The sequence below is a fragment of the Schistocerca gregaria genome, chromosome 2 (genome assembly GCF_023897955.1).
Source record: "Schistocerca gregaria isolate iqSchGreg1 chromosome 2, iqSchGreg1.2, whole genome shotgun sequence".
Lineage (NCBI taxonomy): Eukaryota > Metazoa > Arthropoda > Insecta > Orthoptera > Acrididae > Schistocerca > Schistocerca gregaria.
In genome coordinates this window covers 882,223,941-882,249,771 of record NC_064921.1, presented here as the reverse complement: position 1 = coordinate 882,249,771, position 25,831 = coordinate 882,223,941, and the positions used below count along the sequence as shown (strand labels likewise).

General features: G+C 40.8%; 1 protein-coding gene across 7 annotated transcripts in view; it reads left to right on the top strand.

Annotated features, from left to right (window-relative positions):
• LOC126335297 (CD109 antigen-like) overlaps positions 1-24,505 on the top strand; it is a 460,905-nt gene extending 436,400 nt beyond the window's left edge. For all 7 annotated transcript variants that reach the window (XM_049998397.1, XM_049998400.1, XM_049998393.1 and 4 more), the window contains exons 25-29: positions 464-616; positions 14,968-15,143; positions 19,009-19,180; positions 21,300-21,402; positions 23,344-24,505. In XM_049998397.1, the coding sequence (XP_049854354.1) occupies positions 464-616; positions 14,968-15,143; positions 19,009-19,180; positions 21,300-21,402; positions 23,344-23,564 (825 nt within the window). In that variant the 3' untranslated portion in view covers positions 23,565-24,505. The remainder of the gene's footprint in view (positions 1-463; positions 617-14,967; positions 15,144-19,008; positions 19,181-21,299; positions 21,403-23,343) is intronic.
• Positions 24,506-25,831: the final 1,326 nt, after the last annotated feature.

Below are 25,831 nucleotides of genomic sequence, written 5' to 3'. Positions count from 1 at the left end.
GCAGTCCCAATGCAGGGCAAAGCATGCCTCCTGCCTTCCCTAAAAGCCACTGTGAGAATCATCAACTTATCAAGGACAAACAGTAGAAGCAGAGTTTCTCACAATGATGCCCTTTTACAAAATGTTCTCTATAATCTTGCTGTGACAAATAAGAATAGAAGTTCCAACTTTTGGTGAAAACCGCCTTTGCCTTCATCAGTATATTGAAGGTTTGTTATTCTAATTTGATGTAATGTGAACACAGAATATTTTATACGCCTGACTTTAATGAGTCACATCATAAATGCACCATTATACAACCATTTGTGTCATAAATGCACCATTCTACAACCATTTGTCAGTGTGACTATACTATTTTTTTCTGACAAGAACTTATCTGTTGAGCTTTGTATTTATGGATGCTTTTGTTACAAACATTTGCACTTATGAACAATATTATCACTATATGCCACTTGGTTTGCAGGACACTGTTGTCGGCCTTCATGCGCTGGCTCAACTGGCACAGCACATCAATTCCCGCTCAACTAGTATGGCAGTAAATATTACATACCAAAATGGTGGATCAGTAATCTTCAATATTAATCGCCAGAATTCAATGATTCTCCAAAAGCATGAGGTGAGCTGTTATAATCTCATATAATTTAAGAATTTGACATGGATATTTATTTTGGGTGAAAGTGAAACAGATTTTTAAAAATCAATTCGATATCACAGAGCAGCTTATCAGACTTCCTCAATCTACTGTTTTTTTATGAAATATTTTTGACTGTTGAATGATGTTGGATATTGCAAGTGGTAAGTTAATTGTGAAATGAAATTTCAAAAGTAAAAATTAAAGTGTGTAATCCAACAAAATAGGGAACTTCAAAGAAAGAGGGATTACTTACCAACAAGAACAGATGAATTATTGTCATAACCAGAGCGATAGATAAATATAGACAGTAAAGATTGCTTTATTCTTCTTGTCTCTTGCTCCTCTGTCTCCAGACAATGGAACATTTTGTTCTGAACCTTGAAATCATTTCTTACTGTGACTATTGATCAACTTCCATCTCACAATGAGGTAAGTTGACTTATTTTGCTGTAATTTCATTTCAGATGTATTCTTTATTACATTTCAGTTACTGATTGTGGATTACACTAAGGTGACAAAAGTCATGAGATTCCTCCTGATATGTCAGACCTCCTTTTTGCCCAGTGTTGACAGGGCATGGTGTCAACAAGTCGTCGGAAGTCCCCTGCAGAAATAATGAGCCATGCTGCCTCTATAGCTGCCATAACTGCAAAAGTATTGCTGGTGAAGGATTTTGTGCACAAACTGACCTCTTGATTATATTCCATAACTGTTTGATGGGATTCATGTTTGGCAGTTCGGGTGGCCAAATCGTTTCCTTGAATTGTCCAGAGTTGTCTTAAAGCCAATCACACAATGCTATCCGTAAAAATTCCATCATTGTTTGGGAACATGAAGTCTGTTAATGGCTGCAGATGGTCTCCCAGTAACCAATTATAACCATTTCCAGTCAGTGATCGGTTCTGTTGGACCAGAGGACCCTGTCCATTCCATGTAAATACAGCACACACCATTATGGATCCAGCACCAGCTTGCACAGAGCTCGGTTGAGAACTTGAGTCCATGGCTTTATGGGGTCTAGACAAACTTTTAAGCATACACACATATAACTTATCAAAAGTATTTGGACGCCTATTAGTCAACATTAATGGGAGGTGTGTCCACCCTTCATTTTTATGATGCCTTGAACTCTGCTGGGTTCACTTTTGGTTCCATCCTTGCTATGTGTTCAAACCACTTGTCTTAATCCCTCTTACTTATTTGTAAATTTCTCTTACCTCTTCATTTTTTATTTTGTACACTTTTTATTTCTGTATCATGGACTCATCTGACCGGGCCATGGTTTTTCAGTCAACTAGGGTCCAAGTGATGCAGTTGTGATCCCAGGAGAGGTTCTGCAAGCAATGTCATACTGTTAGCAAAGGCACTCTGTTAGTTGTGTGCTGCCTTAGCCCATTAAATTCAAATTTTGACGCAGTGTTCTAACGGATACACTTGTATGTCCCACATTGATTTCTGCAATTATTTGATGCAATACTGCTTGTCTGTTAGCTGTGATGACTCTTTGCTAATGCTGCTGCTGTCAGTCATTAAGTGAAGGCCTTCAACCACTGTGTTGTCTGTGGTGAGAGGTAATGCCTGAAATTTAGTTTCCTTGGTACACCCTTTACACTGTGGATCTCGGAATATTTAATTCCCTTCCAAAATGGAATGTTCCATTCTTCTATCAAGCCGCCATAATAATGTCAGAAACCTTTTCACGTGAATCATCCGAGTACAAATGACAGGTCTGTCACTGTAATACAGTACCTTGTGTTCGCGATATTACCACCATCCTTATGTTTGCATATCACTATCCCATGACTTTTGTCACCTCAGTGTAAGTAGACAGTCCAGTAGGCATTTTATGTTTATTGAAAATTGCAGACTATGAAGCAGCTTATAAAATAAACCGTAGCAACATTTATCATCATCATTTAACAGCTCTGCTTTCCTTGATGATGTGCACAGCTGCCTCCTTATGTTCCTATCAAGATAAATCCAGTTGTTCATGTCATCATTCAGTGTACCCACTCTTGCTGCATGTCCATCTTCGTAATGCCCATCTAGGGTGTTCTTTGTCTCCCTGCCCAACGAATCCCTTCTTTTTCTCTCCAGGTTTACTCAAGCTGTCCTTGTTGGTTCCATCCTTGCTATGTGTTCAAACCACTTGTGTCTGTGTTTTCTGTCTTAATCCCTCTTACTTCTTTGTAAATCTCTCTTACCTCTTCATTTTTTATTTTGTACACTTTTTATTTCTGTATCATGGACCTCAAGAACTCTTGAAACCTGCAGTAACAGTGAGTCATACTTCGTGAAGATGCATGCATCTACAGGGTGTTACAAAAAGGTATGGCCAAACTTTCAGAAAACATTCCTCACACACACACAAAAAGAAAATATGTTATGTGGACATGTGTCCGGAAATGCTTACTTTCCATGTTAGAGCTCATTTTATTACTTCTCTTCAAATCACAATAATCATGGAATGGAAACACGCAGCAACAGAACGTACCAGCGTTACTTCAAACACTTTGTTGCAGGAAATGTTCAAAATGTCCTCCATTAGCGAGGATACATGCATCCACCCTCCATCGCATGAAATCCCTGATTCACTGATGCAGCTTTGGAGAATGGTGTATTGTATCACAGCCGTCCACAATACGAGCACGAAGAGACTCTACATTGGTACCGGGGTTGCGTAGAGAAGAGCTTTCAAATACTCCCATAAATTAAAGTAAAGAGGGTTGAGGTCAGAAGAGCTTGGAGGCCATGGAATTGGTCCGCCTCTACCAATCCATCAGTCACCGAATCTGTTGTTGAGAAGCGTACGAACACGTTGACTGAAATGTGCAGGAGCTCCACCGTGCACGAACCACATGTTGTGTTGTACTTGTAAAGGCACATGTTCTAGCAGCACAGGTAGAGTATCCCGTATGAAATCATGATAACGTGCTCCATTGAGCATAGGTGGAAGAACATGGGGCCCAATCAAGACATAACCAACAATGCCTGCCCAAGCATTGACAGAAAATCTGTGTTGATGACGTGATTGCACAATTGCATGCGGATTCTCGTCAGCCCACACATGTTGGTTGTGAAAATTTACAATTTGATCATGTTGGAATGAAGCTTCATCCGTAAAGAGAACATTTGCACTGAAATGAGGATTGACACATTGTTGGATGAACCATTTGCAGAAGTGTATCTATGGAGGCCAATCAGCTGCTGATAGAACCTGCACACGCTGTATCTGGTACGGAAACAACTGGTTCTCCCATAGCACTCTCCATTCAGCGACGTGATCAACGTTACCTTGTACAGCAGCAACTTCTCTGACGCTGACATTAGGGTTATCGTCAACTGCACGAAGAATTGCCTCGTCCATTGCAGGTGTCCTTGTCGTTCTAGGTCTTCCCCAGTTGGAATGTTTCGTGCTCCCTAAGATGCCGGTCAATTGCTTCGAATGTCTTCCTGTCGGGACACCTTCGTTCTGGAAATCTGTCTCGATACAAACGTACTGCGCCATGGCTATTGCCCCTTGCTAGTCCATACATCAAATGGGCATATGCCAACTCCACATTTGTAAACATTGCGCTGACTGCAAAACCACGTTCGTGATGAACACTAACCTGTTGATGCTACATACTGAGTTGCTTGATGCTAGTACTGTAGAGCAATGAGTCACATGTCAACACAAGCACCGAAGTCAACATTACCTTCCTTCAATTGGGCCAACTGGTGGTGAATCGAGGAAGTACAGTACATACTGACGAAACTAAAATGAGCTCTAACATGGAAATTAAGCGTTTCCGGACACATGCCCACATAACATGTTTTCTTTATTTGTGTGTGAGGAATGTTTCCTGAAAGTTTGGCCGTACCTTTTTGTGACACCCTGTATAGCATTTTAGGATTTATTTGATGTAGCTGGTTTTCATTTTCATGGCACTTTCGAGATCCAACAGAAGCAGTCTAACATGCTGATAGAAACATGAACTTTTCTGAACCCTGATTGTGACCTCTTTCACAGCTAGAGTATTTCAAAAATTATGCTTCCAAGGTAGGCAAAGGTTTCTACATTTTTCAAGAGGTAATAAACTAGCTTGTTGTTTCCTGGTCACTCCTCTCTATTCACTGCCATTACTACTTGTTTGGTTTTACTTATTTTGAGATTATATTTCTGGAATTCATTCATAAATTTGTCCAGCCTCAATTGTACTTCCAACTCTATATCTATGCACTTCACATTATTAACAGGAAAAGCCAAGGCATTAAGCTGTGCACAGTATTTATGGTGCTCTTCATTATGCTCATCCATGACAGTGATAAACAGCTATGGTGACAGTGCATTACTTTGATGGATTCTACTTTTTGTCTAGAATCATGATGAATCACCTTTGCAAAATCGCAGACCGTTAGAACAGTGCCCGTACAGTATTTGTGTATTTCTCACTTAACCTTCAAGCATGACTCACTGTCTCAGGCGTTTCCAGATCTTCGCTCTTTCCGCACTGTCACATATCTTCTCAACATGTAGGAATTGTAGGACCAGGTCTTTATCTTAGTCTCTGTATTTCTCCAACAGACAGACACCAAAGATCAGGTTTGTCATTAACCTGTTTGGTGTGTATTAAAATTATATAAAATTAAACAGTTTCAATTTCACTGTGGTTTTTTCAGTAAGCAGTGCATATTTAAACTATAGAGTGATATTTATGATGTGGTATATCATTAAGGTCACTGGCAAATTGTGAAGCATTTGTGATTTACAGCTACATATGTTGCTTTTAGTGTTCCCTTTATGCAGAAGCCTATACTGCCTACATTTATCATAAATTAACATAATTTTCATATTTGTCAATAACTGTAACTTTGGGGTACCAGAAAATTAGTAACTTTTATCTCATATTTTGCTGTTGCCTTGCTATAAATTTTATTTTGTGTATTAATTGCTCCAATTCTTAATGGGAATTAGTAACACTTTTAACTTAACAGATCAAGAAATTGAAGGAGAATCTGCCAGATTATTTTAAAGTAATTTGTTTATTGTTCTTAAAAACGTTGCACCAGCCACAATGAAGCCCCCACTGTGAAGGATGTTCCCAAGCATGGTGTGAGTTAATTGATGTTCATAAGCTGCTGGAAATAACCATGATTGCTGCAAGCAATTTGAAGCTGCTGTGAACAGGAGTGTCAGGAGGGCTCCTGATAGTTGTGAACCAGAGGTACATAACGTATCTCAAGTACTGCCCTCTCCTGTGGATCCTACCTCCTTGACAGGAAGTATGGTATCCATCACTGTTCATCAACTTGACTATGAGTGGCTTGTCAATGGTAGGTATTGGCACTTTGTACAGGGAAGACGGGACTAGAGAGAACTTGGGGTGTTACACCCATCCCCTTAACTAAAAAGTTTGAAATGCTGTCAAAAATTTGTTGTATCCTGTGTCAAGAGGAGGCAAACCTGTTCAACCGTATCTGCATTATTGTAGTCTCCTGACCATGCAGGGATCGCACTGTTGGTGCATGAGCTGCACATTCCCCATGTACACCGTGCAGTATGTATCTGTCATGACTGGGGCACAGGGACTCCCGGCAATGGATTACTGGTCAGGTAGCTGTTGCTGTGGCTGGCTGGCACCCATGGGGACAGGCCTCGTTCGGGGTGGGTGACACCATGGTGGATAGGTGGATAGTTCGCACATGAAGCAACTAAAACTCTCGCTCGCTGGTGGTCACATGGCCCCAGCATCAGTTCAAATGGAAAGGCCTCGTACAATGCAACAAAGTACGATCCCAAAGCATTCCCTTACATTGTCGTGCCATGGCAGGAATGCAGGACTAGACAGCAAGGAGCAAAATCCTCCCGCCAATACCTGGTATGTACCAGGACCAAGAGGGACATCTTTTTGGCCACAAAGCCTTTATTTCTTGTGGAAGACATTGAAGACAAATATGGGGAAGTTACAGTCATCTGTAAGATGAAAAGAAGTCCCCTTCTCATTAAAATGTCATCTTCTGCCCAGTTACATGTGCTGCTCTCTAGTGAGAAGTTGAGTGACAATCCTGTGACTGTCGCTTCCCACAAGATCTCAGTATGATCCAGGGCATCATCTTTCACCGTGATCTTCCATTGCAATATGATGGCGAGCTGTGAGCCGACTTAGAACAACGGGGTGTGCACTTCATACGTCATGTTCATAGGGGCCAAGGGAAAACAGAGTTGTTACCAGGGCCTTCATCTTGGCTTTCGAGGTTGATACATTGCCTGAGAACATCAAAGTGATGGTCTACCAGTCTTCCTGCTGGACTGCTATCTGTCTCTGTAGGGATTGTGAACGTCCACTGCATGCAAACATTCCTTGTGTCCCTCCCCACATCTGTGTAAGTTATGGCAAGCTCCATTCTCCCTGCTCACCAGATTGTTCTGTTTTTAAGTGTGAGAAGAAAATTTAGCAGTATAAGACCCTGGGCAGGGTCACATATCAAGAAACCATAAAAAAAGTATGAGTGTCTTAATCCCAGACAAATGACACAGTCGTACACTACAGCTGACACGTCATCGCCTGCTGTGTTTGACAGTACCTTCCTCTGTTTTGCCTCTTACAGTGAGCCCTCAGAGCTACCTGCCGGTAACCCCCCCCCCCCAAGCAGTTGCGGGCCCTTCTGGTGCTTCCATCACATCCACTTTGGGAGCATTGGTTCCCACCTGCCAAAGACACCAGTCCCCATCCCCCAGCCAGAGGCACCTTACCCCCTCCTGCTTCTCTAGGTAGAAGGAGGTCCCCTGGGACTCATCCTTCCACAGTCCGTGTTGATCCACAGCCAGATGCCAGCCAGTGGCTGATGGAACCACTGGCTGTTGGACTTCTCATTCTTCCTCTGTCCCTGAAACCAATTCAGGGAAACCATCTCAGCCCTCACCTTCTAAGGAGGAGGAAGACAAAAAGGAGTCCTCCAAGACAAAGGAAACTGGCCCCCATGCCACTGGACCTCTGCAGGTACTCCTTCTGTGCCCAAAGTGGAGATCCTGGTGGCCACTGAGGCACCGGATCTCCCCAGGCAATGTGCCACTGTGTGAGTGGATGCCCTGGCATCTCAACCGATGGGAGTACATGACCCTGGGAAGTAATCTGGCCATCTTGGTCACTTCGTGCCCTCACTGTATTCAGTCTGATCCTCCAGTGGAATTGTAAATTTTTCCACTACCTGGCTGAGTGATGATAGCTGCATTCCATATTGCCATATGGGAAACATTGTTTCGAGCAACATGTACCTCTGCCTTTCGTGGCTACCGAGGTGACTTTAAGATTCACACTGAATATGAGAGGGTATTGGGTGAAGTTGTACTTACGTGATGGACTCTGTATGCAGTGACCTTGTGCCTCCTGATACACCTTTGGAGGCTGTTGCAGTTTTGGTAAAGGTGTATGAGGATTTTTCCACGTTTATCTTCCTCCCGATGATGTCGTGTCCCAGGATGTACTATGTGCATTACTCTCTCAGCTGCCCCCACCTTTCCTAGTCTTGGATGATTTCAATGCCCATAACCCTTCATGGGGTGTAACAATGATCACTGGTCATGGTAAAGACATCTTACTTTACTGGCACGGCTCGATCTTTGCCTCTTGGATTCTGGTGCCCCCACACACTTCAGTGGGGCACACAGAACATATTTGGCCATTGATCTCTCCTTTCGCAGTCCTGGTTTTCTACAATATGTCCACTGGAGGGTCCACGATGACCTGTGTGGTAGTGATCACTTCTTGTCGCTCCCTCAGCATTGCTCTGCTGGCCGCCTGCTTAGATGAGTTCTCCGCAATGCTGCCTGGGATGGGTTCACCTCTGCTGTTGTGCTTAGCTCCCCATCGCAAGGCAACATTGATGCAAACATTCAGTATACAAAGGCAGCCATTCTTTTGGCAACCAACCAAGCCATCCCATCTTCCTCGGGATCACCACATCAGAAGACGGAACTGTGGTGGACCCCAGAGATCTCTTTGGCCATTGGAGATCATAGGTGTGCTCTCCAATGCCATAAGCAACACTTTTCACTAGTGCACCTCATTGCCTTTAAATGGCTCCATGCCTGCACCCACTACCTCATAAAATGATGAATCTCAGGAACGGTATGTTTCCACCATTGGATTACTCATTTCTCTGTCACAGGTATGTGCAATGATCAGACAACTCTGTGGCTTCCAGCCCCTGCAGGTGTACCAAGTATTTCCTTAGATGCTGTCATTTGTATAATCCAGACACTGTCATTGAATATTTTGCTGTGCATTACACTCGCACATTTGCATCTGAGAACGACTACCCCACCTTTTGGCTCATAAATCAGCGGGTGGAGCAAATGCGCTTATCTTTTACTACCTGACACCTGGAGCCATATAATGCTCCATTCAGTGAATGGGAACTCTCCAGTGCCATAGCTCATTGCTCTGATATGGCCCCACGGCCAGACCGCATCCACAACCAAATGCTGAAACATCTCTCAGTGAATTGTCGGTATCACTTCCTTGCTCTCTTTAATCGGACCCGGAATGAAGGTGAGTTCCCATCTCAGTGACGATAAAGTGCCATAGCTCCGGTTCTGAAACCATGCAAGAACCCCCGAGATGGATGGTTATTGCCTAATAAACCTACAAATTACTCTAACACATGGTCAGCAAGCAGCTGTTTGGGCTCCTTGAGTCTCAGGGCATTTTGGCTGCATCTCAGGGTAGTTTTTCCCAAAGATGCTCCACTGCTGATAATTTGGTTCATCAGGAGTCCACCATTTGGACGGCCTTTGCACATCATCAACATCTCATGGCTGTCTTTTTTTACCTACAGAAGGATTATTACATGGCATGGCATCACCACATGCTTACTGTGTTCATGAGTGGGATCTCCAGGACCTCCCAATTTTTTCAAGAACTTCCTGTCGCACTGTATGTTCTGGGTGCAAGTGGACACTTTACTCAGTACCCCTCTTATATCCAAGAGGCTCTGTAGTTCCTGCTTTCTTGTGGCCATCAATGGTCTAGCTGTGGGTGTGGTGTCTTCAATATCGCCTTCCTTCCGTGCCAATGTTTTTTGCTTTAATTATTGCTCCTCTAGTAGGGTTTTTCACTGAGTGCCACCTACAGGGCACCACACGAAAGGTGAAGTCATGGGCTCCCACCCATGGCTTTTGGTTTTCATCTGCCAAGATTCATGTCGTGCACTTCTGCTGCCATTGTACTGCCCACCCACACCCCGAGCTTTACATAGACGATCAGTTACTACTTGTAGTTGAGAAGCACCACTTTCTGGGACTAGTCTTAGATTCCCAGCTGATGTGGCTTCCCCACCTTCACCAGCTCAAGTGAAAGTGCTGGCTACTCCTTAATATTCTTTGCTGCCTCAGTAACACTAGCTGGGGTACAGATCGCTCTACCCTTTTGTGGCTCTAGAAAGCCCTGATTCAATCCTGTCTTGACTAGGGCAGTTATGCATATGGTTCAGCACCAGCCTCAGCATTGCGGATAATGGACCCCATTCATCACTGTAGGGTCCAACTTGTGTGCAAACAACAGCTGCTGAATTATGCTATATACATTCATAGCTTCCCTGAACATCCCAACTGCCATGTCCTTTTCCCTGGAAGGGAGCTCCACACCCCATAGCAGTGACCCAGAAGTGGGTGTACAATTGCTGCACACCTCTAGTGTGTCTGTTCAGAACTGAAACTTCCTCCACTGTTGCTTCTGGCTAGGGAAACATCACATGTGTCCCCATGGCTTGTGCCCTGACCTCAGATTTGCCTTGAAGTCTCCTATGGTCCAAAAGACTCTGCTGATCCCATGATTTTTCGCTGCCTCTTCTTGGCTGCCCTTGGGAAGTGGCTAGAGTTATGGGTATCCAGGATCTTGTCTCTGACCTCCATGAAGCTGGAGAGCCCATCGTTTTCATTTGCTCCCCTGCTCATGTTGGGATTTTGGGAAATGAATGAGCTAACAGATTGGGCAAGCTGTCCCCGGGATGCCAATTCAGGAAATGGTTTTCCTGGAACCGTCCTTCAGTCATTTGTACACCATCTATTGCTGGAAGTCTGGAACTCAGATTGGTCTGCCCTGATCTTCCCAAACAAGCTAAGGAGGATAAGGAGACTACCACCATGTGGGCAGTCTTCCCAGTGTGCTTCTAGCAGGGAATCACCCAGTCTCTGTAGACTCTGCATTGGCCACACTTGGCTGACCCGTGGCCACATTCTCAGATGTGAGGATCTCCCTCACTGCTGATGTGGAGATCGCCTGATGTTAATGAATTTTCTGTGCTGTGTTTTTTTCTGAGCTTTTATCTCAGTTTTTATTTTTTATAGTTACACTTAAGCTTTACAGGATTTGCCTTTTGCCTTCTCTCTTTGACGACTAATTCTGGTTGGCCACGTAATGGATGGAGGTACTGATGACCTCGCAGTTTAGTCCCTTTCACTCCAAATGAACCATGCAATACTGAGAGCACACTTGAATGTAGGTGGTACTGATTTAGTATCAAATTGTGGACTGATTATTTTGGGTGATGTCCAGCTACTTACAGACAAGCGTAAGAACAGACAGTTATTTTGAAAACTACATGATGGTTTGAAAGTCTTATGGGTTGTATTCTACAATTTTTGATGAACTACAACAACTAATTTGGTTTTGGCTTATAGAAAATGTTGCTAATCGAAAATCCAAAAATATTGTGGAACTGTTATCTACATAAACCCCTTGTATCTGATTTCTCTTATATTTTCATGCTCCTAGGACAAAGTTAAATATTGAAATTTCATGAGAAGATCCTGCTGCAGTGAAAATAACCTTTGCTGTAATGATTGCCACCCAAATTTGCATATCATACTCGTGGCACTTTCGCCCCTATTTCACAATAATACAAAACAAACTGCCCTTCTTTTGACAATTTCAACATCTTTCTCAATTCTATTTGATGTGGGTCCCACATGTGATAGCAGTTCTCCAGAAGAGGGTGGACAAGCATAGTGTAAGCAGACTCTTTAGTAGACCTGTTGCGTTTTCTAAGTGTTCTGTCAATAAATTGCAGTCTTTGGTTTGCTTTCCCCACAACATTATCTTTGTGATCATTCCAATTTAAGTTATTTATAACTATAATCCTTAAATATATATTTGAATTTACAGCTTTAGAGATTTATGTGTATTAACCTGTGACCATAATTTAGTGGATTCCATTTAGTCTTTGTGTGGATGACTTCACACTTTTCATTATTTAGAATCAGTTGCCACTTTTTGCATCATTTTGTCTAAACCATTTTGCAATTTGTTTTGATCATCAGATGATTTTATAAGATGGTAAATGAAAGCATCTTCTGCAAAAAGTCTAAGAGGACCACTCAGATTGGCTCCTAAATTGTTTATGTAGATCGGGAACAGCAGAGAGCCTATAAAACTTCCTTGGAGAATGCCAGATATTACCTCTGGTTTACTCAATGACTTTCCATCAATTACTATGAACTGAGTTCTTTCTGATGGTCTGTCAGGAATTCAAGATTCCAGTTACCCATCTGAGACGATACTCCATAGGCGTGCCATTTGCTTAGAAGTCACTTGTGAGGAACACTGTCAAAAGCAAACTGGAAATCTAATAATATGGAATCAATTTGACATCCACTGTCAATAGCTCTCATTACTTCATGAGAATAAAGAGCTGGTTGATTTTTACAAGAATGATGTTTTCTGAATTTATGTTAACTGTTTGTCAATAATTCACTATCTTCTAAGTAAACCATAATGTTCAAACACAGTGTATTTTCCAAAATCCTTCGGCAAAATGACGTTAGTGGGTTAGGCCTATAATTCAGTCATTTCTTGGGTATTAGTGTGGCTTGTGCAACTTTCCAGACCTCTGCCCAAACTCTTTGCCTTTAAATATGTCTGCTTGTGTCTGTATATGTATGGATGGATGGATATGTGTGTGTGTGTGTGTGTGTGTGTGTGTGTGTGTGTGTGTGTGTGTGTGTGTGTGTGTGTGTGTGCGAGTATATACCTATCCTTTTTTTCCCCCTAAGGTAAGTCTTTCTGCTCCCGGGATTGGAATGACTCCTTACCCTCTCCCTTAAAACCCACATCCTTTCATCTTTCCTTCTCCTTCCCTCTTTCCTGACGAAGCAACCGCCGGTTGCGAAAGCTCGAAATTTTGTGTGTGTGTTTGTGTGTTATTTTATTGTGCCTGTCTACCGGTTCTTTCCCGCTTGGTAAGTCTTGGAATCTTTGTTTTTAATATATTTTTCCCATGTGGAAGTTTCTTTCTATTTTATTTACATCATTGATCTATTAATAAGGTATTTATGAAATAGAAACTGCACTAGCTAAGGCAAGAAGAGGACTGATTATAGAATTCAGTTCAAGAAGTAAGAGTGGCATTCTACATTATTTGTTAGTTACAAATAATTTATTCATGAATAAATTTGTTTGAATGATCTACTTATTCTAATTGTTATCCAGGCAGAAATAGCAACAATGTAGGAAAAGATAAATTGTCACTTACTGTAAAAAAGACATGTTAATTTGCAGAAAGGTACAATTAAGACACTTACACAAAGCTTTCAGCCACAGCCTTCATCAGCAAAAGAGAAACATACATAAGCAATCACACCTCATGCACACTGACCACCAACTCCGGCCGCTCAGACTAGAATGTGTTTGTGTGTGTGATGAAGGCTGTGGCCAAAAGCTTGGTGTAAGTGTCTTTTAATTGTGCCACTCTGCAACTTAACAGTGCTTCTTTACGACATATTGTTGACATGCCTACCTGGAGTTTCCATTGGTTAATTAGCCACATAGAAATTTATTAACATAAGGTACCCATCTTTGCTTACTACACTACCTTGTGCTTTCTTCCTTTTTCCATTGAGCGCAGTTAATATTATTAACTGTAATGAGTCCTATTAGTCCATTTGCTTAATAAAAGCATTGTTATGCATGCATGCCAACATTAACAGTGTCCATTAGTGTCGCTACATTGTGGCAAAGCTGTGTAGAGTCGTGTTTTACGTAAGCCATGTGGCTGGACCTCTCAGTAAGTGCACGCCGTGTGATACTGAGGGCGGAAACTGCTGGCATTGTGCTTCCACAATGCGTAAAAAGCGAGTGATGGACAAGTGCCACTTGTGTTGTTCCGTCATGCAGATGTTGTGCTCCAGTCGCACCTTTAATAAGAAGGGCAGCAGGAGTCATCCACAAAACTGGTGTTTAATATCCTTGATGCCCACTTGTTGTAGAACATTAGAAAAGTTTCTGACCACAAACATTCTCGAACAGATGAGCCCCTCCATGCCAACCAATGTAGATTCCAAAAACATCACTGATGTAAAACCCAGCTTGTGCTTTTCTCGCATGACATCAAAGCAGTCAAGTAGATGCAGTATTCATTGATTTCTAGAAACCATTTGACTCAGTCCCACACCTATGCTTACTATCAAAAAAGTGGCTGCCTGTAATCAGTAATCTCATGTAAATACAACTGTGTAAGAATTTGTAGGAATATTTAATCGAACAGTCACATAGGCTCAGCCTAAAGCAGGTGGCAAACTTTGGTTCATTGGTAGAATACTAGGCAGTGGCAGCCGATAAAGCAGACTGCTTACAAAACACTAGTGCAGCACATCGTAGAATATTGTGTAAGTATGCAGCACCTGTAGCAAAGAGTGCTAATAAGGTATATTGAATGGCAGCATGAATAGACACAAGTTTGTGTTACCCATGGGACAGTGACACACAGATGCTGGAGAAACTGAACTGGGAGATGTGTGCAGATAGATACAACCTACCTCAGGAAAGCCTACTTACAATGTTTCAAGAAACAGCTTTATGGGTAATAGAGAGATCAAGTCTAAATAAAGAAGAAACATTACTCATATATCATCAACTTTCAGGCATGCATCTGGGATAATATTACTTCTTGTTTCAATAGTTTGGCTGATAACTGTACTGTCATCATTGAGGTGAGTGACTGGCAGAATTTATACTACTTGACACAATACCGTGGAGTGAACGTACCTTTGTCAGAGATAACACTGTTGGCAACAAGAGCATCAGTCTGTGGCTGTCAGTCACAGACTGATGCTCTTGTTGCCAACAGTGTTGTCTCTGTCATAGGCATGTTTACCCCAGAGTATTGGGTCAAGTAGTTTAAATTCTGCCAGCAATTCAACAAGAAGTAATACTATCCCAGATGCATGCCTGAAAGATGATGGAATATTCTATCTGTTGTAAAAACTTCAAGAAACACAAGCAATATTATAATTGAAAATATGATTGTTACATTTTTAAAATTTTCTGACACTTAGCTCTGTCTTTTCTTTGCAGCTGTCGTCAAAAGTACGGGAAGTCAACATCACAGCAACTGGAACAGGATTTGCCATTGTGCAGGTGTCTTACCGCTACAATGTTAATGTGACTGGTGCATGGCCGCTCTTCACATTAGACCCACAGGTTGACAAAAACTCAGACCGGAATCATCTGCAGCTTTCGATATGCTCAGCGTATGTAGCTCTTAACCGTGTTCTGTTAATATCATCTTGCTAAAAGATACTGATACTGATACTGATTCTGATACTTATAAGCAGTCAGTTTATATGTTTTGCACTATCATCTAATCAGGCAAGTTTTCAAATATGTAGTAAGTAGCAAATCATGGACTGCATGAAAAATCAGAAAAGAAGTGAATCTAAGCAGACTGATAAAGAAAGACTGGTTACTCAGAATTAGTGAGGAAAGGAACAAGTCGAAAAACTGGAGGATAAGAATGGACAGGATGACAAGGCATGGCTTAAGTCATGAGGGAAATCGTCCGTGGCAGTAGAGGGGGTCGCAGAGGAAAAAATTATTGGGAAGACAGATACTGGAATATATGCAACAAAAAATTGAGGTTGTTGGTTGCAAGTGTTGCTCTCAAACGAAGAGGTTGACACAGGAGAGGACGTCGCAGTGGTCCACGTCAGGCCTGTCTACGTACTGGCTGAAATATGGGGTTGTAATTTGGACACTGACTACTGTAAATAATGTAGCTGCACAGCTGCGTTTCACCGTCTTTTACTTTCACTTTTCACAGCCCCCCATATACACATTTATATGGGCAATGCACTATTGTTTAACTTTGCTTAAGCCTCATTAGTAGTTTGCAGGTGAACATCCACATACTGCTACAATAGTTTCCTGTTGAACATCAACGAGCAGTAAAACCTAACCACAAAGTTCACATTCCTGGAAGATTAATCAGGTACTTGTGGAGAAGACACTGTCACTGTTTTTACACATGGCATAATTGTTTAACACTTATTCCACAGTTAATTTGAAGCATTGTTGTTGTTGTTGTTCTAACCAGCACAGGTTGCTCGTCTGAAACTCAGCCGTGGACTGACTGTTCATGACCAAAAATTGAGCCCTTATATATCATCACAATAATAGGTGCTGAAACTACACATTGTTCGAAGTTTAATTTACAGAAATTACAATTAAAACTTAACTCATTAATTTAACTGAATACATCGAAACATTGGTTCTTTTTAACAGTTTCATCTACTGTAAGAGTTAGGCTGAATTATTTGTTTAAATCATGAAATTAACCAATATAGTTACCTATACAATGTTTTTGACAAAACTGTTAATTGCTTTGGAATTAATTAAAGGCTGGCTTTACTAACATGTTTTCAAATAGGGTCAAATAGATACTTTAAGATAACTTGCATTTTGTCTTCCAAATGTTTACGATTATTACAGATTTTATATTTATTTATATGTCAACAACAGAATTTACATTATGAAACAATGGCATCGGCGTATCTTAGAAGGCTTGCTGTCCCATGGTAAGATAGGCTGTCCTGTAACCTAGCACTAATGGCGTGGGCGTGTTACTAGCAAACACGTCCCAAACAACGGCTGGTTGCAATGTCCCTGATGAGTAACGTAAGCATTACGCAGCAGGCACGGTCGGTACCGTGTGTACGAACAGATGATCGGCGCATGAGGTAGGCCCATGAACTGGACCGGAGGTTAGAGGCATAGTGCTTAAATTGTCCACGTTGGAAATGACACAGGAGGCCGGCGCAGCAGGTACTGTGGAAGGAGCAAGTGGCTGTATGGTCAGAATCGGAGGCCCCCACCCCCGTGAGTGGTGAGAGGGGGGGGGGGGGGGGTTGACACTTGGTGTGGCAACAGCGAGAGTTTTCTGTGCACATTGGAAATGCATTGTGTGTGGTAGGACCATAAATCACTGGTGAAACCTGCTGGTGGTCACATAATCGTGGTACAATGTTCCTGGATGGTGAAGCACCATAGGGTGTGCTCGAACCCATGTGGTCAAGAAATTGGGCGACAGATCTGGTGGTTCAGCCTGGTGAACTTGTTGTATAAAAATATCCGTTATTAAATTGTGAGGAAGGCAAAACTGACATGGCTTGATAGCAGTTGACCACGTGTGCATTTTGTACGAATGGCAGCGTAGCACACGGCACTGCTGTAAGCGACAAAGCGACATTGCGGCGCATAGAGAATCTAAGCACATGTGTGAATTTGGGACCCTTTGAACACTACATGAGCGAGCGATCGTTACACGATTCAAGAAATGGTCCATTTGACTTTTCACATGTTGGTGTGCACAGTTCGGCGATAAAAAACCTGGTCCATTGTTTAAGGGAAGGGCATAAAACTCGGCCGTTGTAGAGCTGCAAAGTTTGAGGTTAACTTCATTGGAGATCGCGAAACACTGTCCGTTAGCGGCGAAACAACCATTGGAAGGAGATTCGAGTGGCCTGGTAGTAGGAGCTGAGCCTCCAAATCATCGTATAAAAAAATTGTGTGAGGTAGCCATGGTGTAAAACGTAAAACCTGTTGATTCCACATGGCCACCACGGAAGTCGCGGAAGACATAGAAATCTCGGAGTCACTAATATGAGAAACCGGAATATAGGTAACTGTATACGCAACAAACTGTTCCCATAAATGTCTATACATATATATATTTCAAAACAAAGATTCCAAGACTTACCAAGCAGGAAAGTGCCGGCAAACAGGCACATGAACAAAACACACAAACACACACACAGAATTACGAGCTTTCGCAACTGGCAGTTGCTTCGTCAGGAAAGAGGGAAGGAGAGGGAAAAATGAAAGGATGTGGGTTTTAAGGGAGAGGGTAAGGAGTCATTCCAATCCCGGGAGCGGAATGACTCCTTACCCTCTCCCTTAAAACCCACATCCTTTTATTTTCCCCTCTCCTTCCCTCTTTCCTGACGAAGCAACTGCCAGTTGCCAAAGCTCGTAATTCTGTGTTTGTGTGTTTTGTTCATGTGCCTGTCTGCCGGCGCTTTCCCGCTTGGTAAGTCTTGGAATCTTTGTTTTTAATATATTTTTCCCATGTGGAAGTTTCTTTCTATTTTATTTACATATATATATTTCAGCACAAAGAAAGATGCACATGTACATTGTACAAGGTACAAAGGCTGACTAGAACATTAACACGGCGGCTTGTCAGAGCAGTTACAGTTCAAAGATCATACTTTACTTGGTCGATGTGACCTACCAATGCCACACTTCTAAAAAGTAATCACACTTGCTTATATCTCTTTTCTGGCATCTCTCCCAAGGAGCAGTCATATTTAACCCCATTAACATCATATTATTTGTTCGATAATATTTTGGTAAAACTGTGTAGTGTTCATAACTTGCTGCCACAGTATTTTGAATCATTCTGACCATATGTAGGTTTAAATTGACAAAGTACACATAACCGCTCTGCCTTGTGAGTTTACACCTGAAGATGGAGAGAAGTCTGGATCAAAACATTGTGGTAGCAGGTTACAGGCATCAGTTTTCTCCAAATGACTCCAACAATTGTTAGACCAAGAAAGTTTTAAATGTTTTATTTGAGTACGTATACATCACACCTACATGTGTTATACAGTGTTTTCATTGGCCTGTTGTTAAAGTTTTTGGGACGATGAAGGGGATTGTGGTGTAATTGGCACTTCCTTGTGTATCTACTAATTGCTCTAACATGATTTATTCCACAAAGAGTGTTATACTTTATTTATTTCTCTCTTCTTGGTTTTTCTTCCTTTTTTTCCACAGTAAAGATCGTGATGGTGATTCTTAGTGTGCCACAACAGAATAATAATGGCAATTTGATTGAACTAAACTGTCTGCACTTTGTGTCCTGTATTTGCAATTGTGCGCTGGTATTATTTAGTGCAGTTACAACACTCCATCAGAAATACATCTTTTCTGTGAAAAAATAATTTCAAACTTGCATGTACACAACATTATTGGCTGAACTTTATAGTTATGCTAAAATAAGAGTGTGGTCACTAACACACATTTTCTGCTTATCCCTGTCTTAATGCAATACAGGTTTGCTGCTGGACAGTCTGCTAACGAAAGTAACATGGCTGTTATGGAAGTGTCATTGCCCTCTGGCTTCACCGTTGATTCAGATTCACTACCCAGCCTGGAAGTTTCACAGAATGTGAAGAGAGTTGAGACCAAAGATGGGGACACTGTTGTTGTTCTGTATTTTGACAAGGTAAGGATTTCATATTTAACTCTGATAGAATTGATGCAGTGTAATAATTCTCAAAGAATAATTGCAGTATCTGTAATTAACTGTCTTTTGTGGTTAGTGTTCATGTTTTGCATTACCTTCATATTCATGAGTCGGGGCATGCAAGTAGAAAAAAGAACTAATTATAATAGATTTTTTGACCAATACATTTGTATTGGAAACATGAATGTTTGTTTCACCACTTGGGTTGTTCAGACATGTTCAGTTTTTGATTTACAGTATCTTTTTCTACCTTTTCCTCCTCTTGATTCTCATTCACAGTTTTCCATTGTGCCCTGATGTATTTAGTTCTTCTCTTTATGTCATTTCCTGTTTTTTCAACAATTCATTGTATTTTTAATGTCTGTTCTTGTCTTTTTGTCTCAGTTATTCTTCATTTGTTATTATCTTTTGGCTCTGTTGTTTGTAGTCCGGTATTAGTCGTAAAGAATTTAGATTTAGGCTGGTATAATCCACTGTTGTTGCCTGTTTCTCCCTTTTATGCAATATCTTTTTCTCCTTAGCTGTATTTCCAACACCATTCTTTTTTCAGTTCTTTGACTGTATGTAGTGTTTGTCTCATGACTCAAAAATTCTGAATTATTTAATGACTGTTTCTTATTGCTTACCTCCTTACCGGGCTCCCACGAGCACTCAGAAATGTCATAACACGACGTGGCATGGACTCGACTAATGTCAGAATTAGTGCTGGAGGTAACTGACACCTTGAATACTGAAGGTTTTCCATAAATTGATAAGAGTATGAGGCAGTGGAGATCTCTTTTGGACAGCACGTTGCAAGGCATCCCAGACATGTTCAATAATGTTCATGGCTGGTGAGTTTGGTGACCATCGGAACTGTTTAAAATTAGAAGTGTGTTCCTGGAGCCACTCCGTAGCAATTCTACATGTGTGGAGTGTCACATTGTCCTACTGGAATTGCCCAAGTTTGTCGGAGTGCACAATGGGCATGAGTGGATGCAGGTGATAGACAGGATGCTTACGAACATGTCACCTGTCGGAGTTGTATCTAAACATATCATGGGCCCCATAATCACTCCAACTGCACATGCCCCACACCATTACAGAGCCTCCACCAGCTTGAGCAGTCCCCCGCCAACATGCAAGGTCCATGGATTCATGAGGTTGTCTTCATAACCGTACACATCCACCCACTCGATAAAATTTGAAATGAGACTCGTCCCACCAGCTAACATGTTTCCAGTCGTCAACAGTCCAATGTCACTGCTGAAGGGTGCAGGCGAGGTGTAAAGCTTTGGGCCGTACATTCATCAAGGGTATACGAGTGGGTCTTCGGCTCCAAAAGCCCACACCAATGTTTTGTTGAATGGTTCGCACATTGACACATGTTGATGCCCGGCATTGAAATCTGCAGCAATTTGTGGGAGGGCTGCACTTCTATCACATTGAACAATTCTCTTCAGTCATCATTGGTCCTATTCTTGCAGGATCTTCTTCTGGCCACAGTGATGCCGGAGATTTGATGTTTTACCATATTCCTGATATTCATGGTACACTCGTGAAATGATCATATGGGAAAATCCCCACTTCATCACCACCTCGGAGATGCTGTCCCTTCGCTCATGCACCGACTTTATCGCCACGTTCAAACTCATTTAAATCTTGATAACCTGCCATTGGAGCAGCAGTAACCGATCTGACAACTGTGCCAGACACTTGTCTTATATAGGTGGTTGCTGACCGCAGGACCTTATTCTGCCTGTTTACATATATCTGTATTTGAATATGAATGCCTATACCAGTATCTTTGCACTTCAGCGTATTTTCATTCTGTTAATTTCTGCATTGTTTGTAGTATTTATTTTTTTGTTACTTACAATTTTTAGGAATGGTTTGCTTATTAAAAGAGCACTTTGCTTTCTCCTAAATTGTCTGGAACACGTGCTTTATTTTATGCGTCTGTCTCTTGAGAAATTTATTTTTGTGGAAGCACTTTGTCAAGTGTATACACTAACAATGAAATGTAACTTATATAAAAGGCAAGTATCAGAAGTTAGGTGTAGTGACTTGTGTTTAGTACAGCTTGAAAGACTAAGTTTCACAACTTTTGTACTTCCAGATGACAAGACAGGAGTATTGTCCCACCATATCTGCTTACCGAACTCACAAAGTGGCTAAGCAGAAACCAGTTCCTGTATCTATTTATGATTATTATGACTCTTGTAAGTATACTACTAGATTATAAAGCTATGCTAAAGCTCTGCTTTTGTCCATTCTGCGAATGCTTTGAAGGCAATCTTAGGCAAGTTTACAGATGGAGCACTTGTTTTTACAGCACTAAGAGATAATGTCAGCTGTGTCCTTAACCATGACTGTAGCAGAGAACATGATCTTTTTACATAAATGTAAAAAGACAATTACCTCAATGTATTCTGCACCCAGAATGTTGATTAATTTTTTAGTGACAAGGTGCCTACATTACAAATATGTTAAACTAATTTTGAACTTCAACAAAAATATAGTTAAGTCAGAGTAATAAGAAATGATGCATGCAATGTATGTGCGCTCATATGTCTTCCACCTCCATCCCTAATCCCCCCCTTCCTTACCTCAGCAGTTCAAGATATTAACTGTGTCTCTGAAATGGGACTAGTCAAATGCAGTCAGTTAAAGCCTAATATGGCAACACCCAACCATTAACTCAGTTGTATAAGAAACAAATCTGAATTTTGATAATATTCAGTTTAGATGGTTGATGTATGACAAGTCAGTAGTTGGTTTAGTAAGAAATAATTTGCAATTTTTAATTTTGGGGAGAAGAAGAGGGAGAAAAAGGAACAGCAGAACAAGAGCAAATTCACAAAGTTTCAGAGCTATGGAACATCAGTAGTAATAATAATAATAATAATAATAATAATAATAATAATAATAATAATAACACACTATAGACTACCATGTGAAAGTATAATAACTTGCAATACCAGCTACTTTATTTTTAAATAATTTGCACCAAAAGTTAAGATAATTCGAGGTGTAATCTGAAGATTTTTGATAAGAATGTACCGAAGGTACTCAAGAGTTGTGGAGGGGAAAGGGGGGGAGGGCAAGGGAGGAAGGAGCCAGGCACTTTCCGAAGTAAAATATCTGTTTACTCGCCCACTGTTCACACACAAAAATTTGTTTGTAACTTTGCCAAAGATTTTTTCCATATGGTCACCACATATACTTCCATGAATGATCTTATAACACATGTTTAATATAACACACACACACACACACACACACACACACACACACACACACAGCCCGCATCTTGTGGTCGTGTGGTAGCGTTCTCGCTTCCCGCGCCCAGGTTCCCGGGTTCGATTCCCGGCGGGGTCAGGGATTTTCTCTGCCTCGTGATGGTTGTGTGTTGTGTGTTGTCCTTAGGTTACTTAGGTTTAAGTAATTCTAAGTTCTAGGGGACTGATGACCATAGCTGTTAAGTCCCATAGTGCTCAGAGCCATTTTTGAAACACACACACACACACACACACACACACACACACACACACACACACACACACACAGTCACCTGTGGACCCTGAGGCCATAACTAAGTGACATGGCCTCATGTGGGAGGTAACGTGATTCCTCGTAAGATTAAAAGTTAAGCTGTTTGCCATGTACCAGTTGTAAGCCAGTTTTATTCTCCTCCTGGCTGTGTGTGGAACCTTTATTAGCACATTTGTATCATCGGCAAATGTTGAGCTTTTGAAGAGGCCTGCCATGTCTTTAATTAAACATTTATGGAGGTTCAGAACGAAAATGAGAATAAACCCACTACTGGACCTTACAGGAAACTATATTTAATCCTCTGGTACCAATTGTTTTTATTGTTAAGATATGACGCCATCCGTAGTGTTTTAGTTTCTGTAGTAGATTTCAATGATCTGCACAATTGAAGACCTTAGCAAGAAGGCTTGTGCAATTTTCTGAGTTCATATTGTGTGTTGTGTGTGTGTGTGTGTGTGTGTGTGTGTGTGTTTGTGTGTGAGAGAGAGAGAGAGAGAGAGAGAGAGAGAGAGAGAGAGAGAGAGAGAGAGAGAGAACGAACGAATATTGTTACTTCCAAACTAGAATTTCCATTATTGTGGTATATGTGTATTCTTTCACTGTTACAGCTAGACGTGCTAGAGTATTTTATGAACCAAGAGTAGCAACACTGTGTGATATCTGTGAGGATGAAGACTGCGACTCAGTTTGTTCAAGTAAATCGAGTGGTCGTAGTGGAGGGAGTGACGGCAGTGCCGGGTCGGCAGCACCTGTGCCGTTGCCAAGTCATCTACTTGTGCTGCTGATGTTCGCTGTTTGCTTGCCTGTGGGCTTGGCTACACAGCACTGATTGTTTTGTCTAGGCTCGTATGATGGGTAAAACTTCATACAAGCTGCTGACACATAGAGAGACTGAAACTGTTTGTAAAAGAGATGTACAGTGGACTGAGTACATTACTAAATTATATTTTGCTCAGTGCTTTGAGACATTCTGAATTATTAACATTGTTCTGTGTAATCAGTGATAAGTATGCTTTGATGTTGTTGAAAATAGAATCTGTGGATTTACAAATAACACCCATTAAAATATGGGATAACAACAATTTAATTTACTGTGATTCATTTTAAAACCCTTAATTCCATGGAAGATGATTCATAATATTATGATATTTATCACTATATTCTTGAGGTCTACAATTAAGAGTGCAATAAAACCAAATTTCAGTGTGTGTGTGTGTGTGTGTGTGTGTGTGTGTGTGTGTGTTTGTGTGTGTGTGTGTGAGAGAGAGAGAGAGGGGGGGGGGGAGGCGGGTGCCAGATAGATACTTAAAATAATATTTAACTTAACACAGAGCAATATACTTGGTTCTTCTTATGTAGACATCATAATTATGAGTGAGTAAGTGCTGGATAGTTCTGGTTACAAGAATGCAAATTGTGTCCACTGGCAATGCTGTGTGTGTTCTTATTCTAAACTGTAACATTTGTGTGATGACATTTACCAGTCACATATCTGCATTGCCTGGACAGTAATGATGCAATTTGCTGTTGAAATAAAATATGTAAACTACTCAAAGCTAATTGTGATATGTAACAAAGCTGCTTTAACACACTTGTTATGTAGGAAGATTGTGATGTTCCTTTGTGTTTTTTGAACAATATTTTTTTTGTTTATATAGTTTTGAAAAATTAATTGGATGATTACTTTGAAATCAGTTTTTGAGATGAGTGATATGTATATTTGTTAATAACAAGATTGTAACATATAAATAAAGTTTTGAATTTTTTGTACTATGTATTTAAATATCAACCCTATGACTCATTTATATACAGAATGTGTCCTACTGGTGTTTCAGGATGTAGGAAATTATTGACCAGAACAAAAGATGGCTACATTTCAGAGTTACAGCACTATACTTTGTTCATCATAAGAATAAACCTGATGTAAACAAACACAAATGCTGTGATTGGTCAATGGCCCTAGCACACCTACACTGGTGTTGTCACTCTCATGGAAGCAGCTCCTACTTGTGTATGACATGTCTTATCACTGTGTTACTGTTCATAAAACTTTAAGATATTTAATGTATTAACAGTGATCAATATTTTTCTTAATCATATTTTAGCTATGCAATTTTTATTTCAAAAATCGTGTACAGTCACAATCTCTGTACTGCTGTGCTCTGATTGACACACTGTTAATACGTAGTGTGCAAATGGCGGATGCTGCTGCCTGCTCTGCAGGGAAACACACATGTGGAACACCCTTACAAAGTGGCAAAATACAAGTTTTTCTTAATGCTTTTCACAATTAAAAAAAAAAAAAGAAATTCAGCTTTGAACTTTATGGAGGAACCATATTTACAAAAGATAAGGACAAACCAAGTATGGAAAGTATAGTTGAAGCAGTCTTTTCTTTTCATTTGGAATGCTTACACCTTTTTAAATGTAAAATCCATCAAATATATGCTAATTAATTCATATCTAATCAGCATTTTCATTAAAAATACAACTCTTCTTGTTTGTAATTACATATTACAAGCAAAGTTAGAGTTTTCAGTGCAAATATAAAGTCTTAACTATCAATATTTTATAAAAGGTCGCCGGCTGAAGTGGCCGAACTGTTCTAGGCGCTACAGTCTGGAAACGCGCGACCGCTACGGTCGCAGGTTCGAATCCTGTCTCAGGCATGGATGTGTGTGATGTCCTTAGGTTAGTTAGGTTTAAGTGCTTCTAAGTTCTAGGGACTGATGACCACTGCAGTTAAGTCCCATAGTGCTCAGAGCCATTTTATAATAGGTCCATCTTGAGGATCAATAAACCAAGTCAGCTGTATTTAGCCTTTTATTTCCAAATCACTATCGGTTTTGTGGCACTAAAGACCACATCTTCAGGTAAACAGGTAAGTAAAACATTAGAGTAGAGTTAATTGTTAATAAAGGTTGTGTAATTTTTAAAAAAGGTGGGGCAATTTCTTGGGTGCTCAAAATCCTAAGTTTTAATATTGTTCCAAAAGGATGAATTAAACAAGACAATGAAAATTTTTCATAAATGAAGAATTGTGAGAATAAGCTAGAAGTACAAATCATTCTTGAAAAATAGTGCCTTACTGGAAAT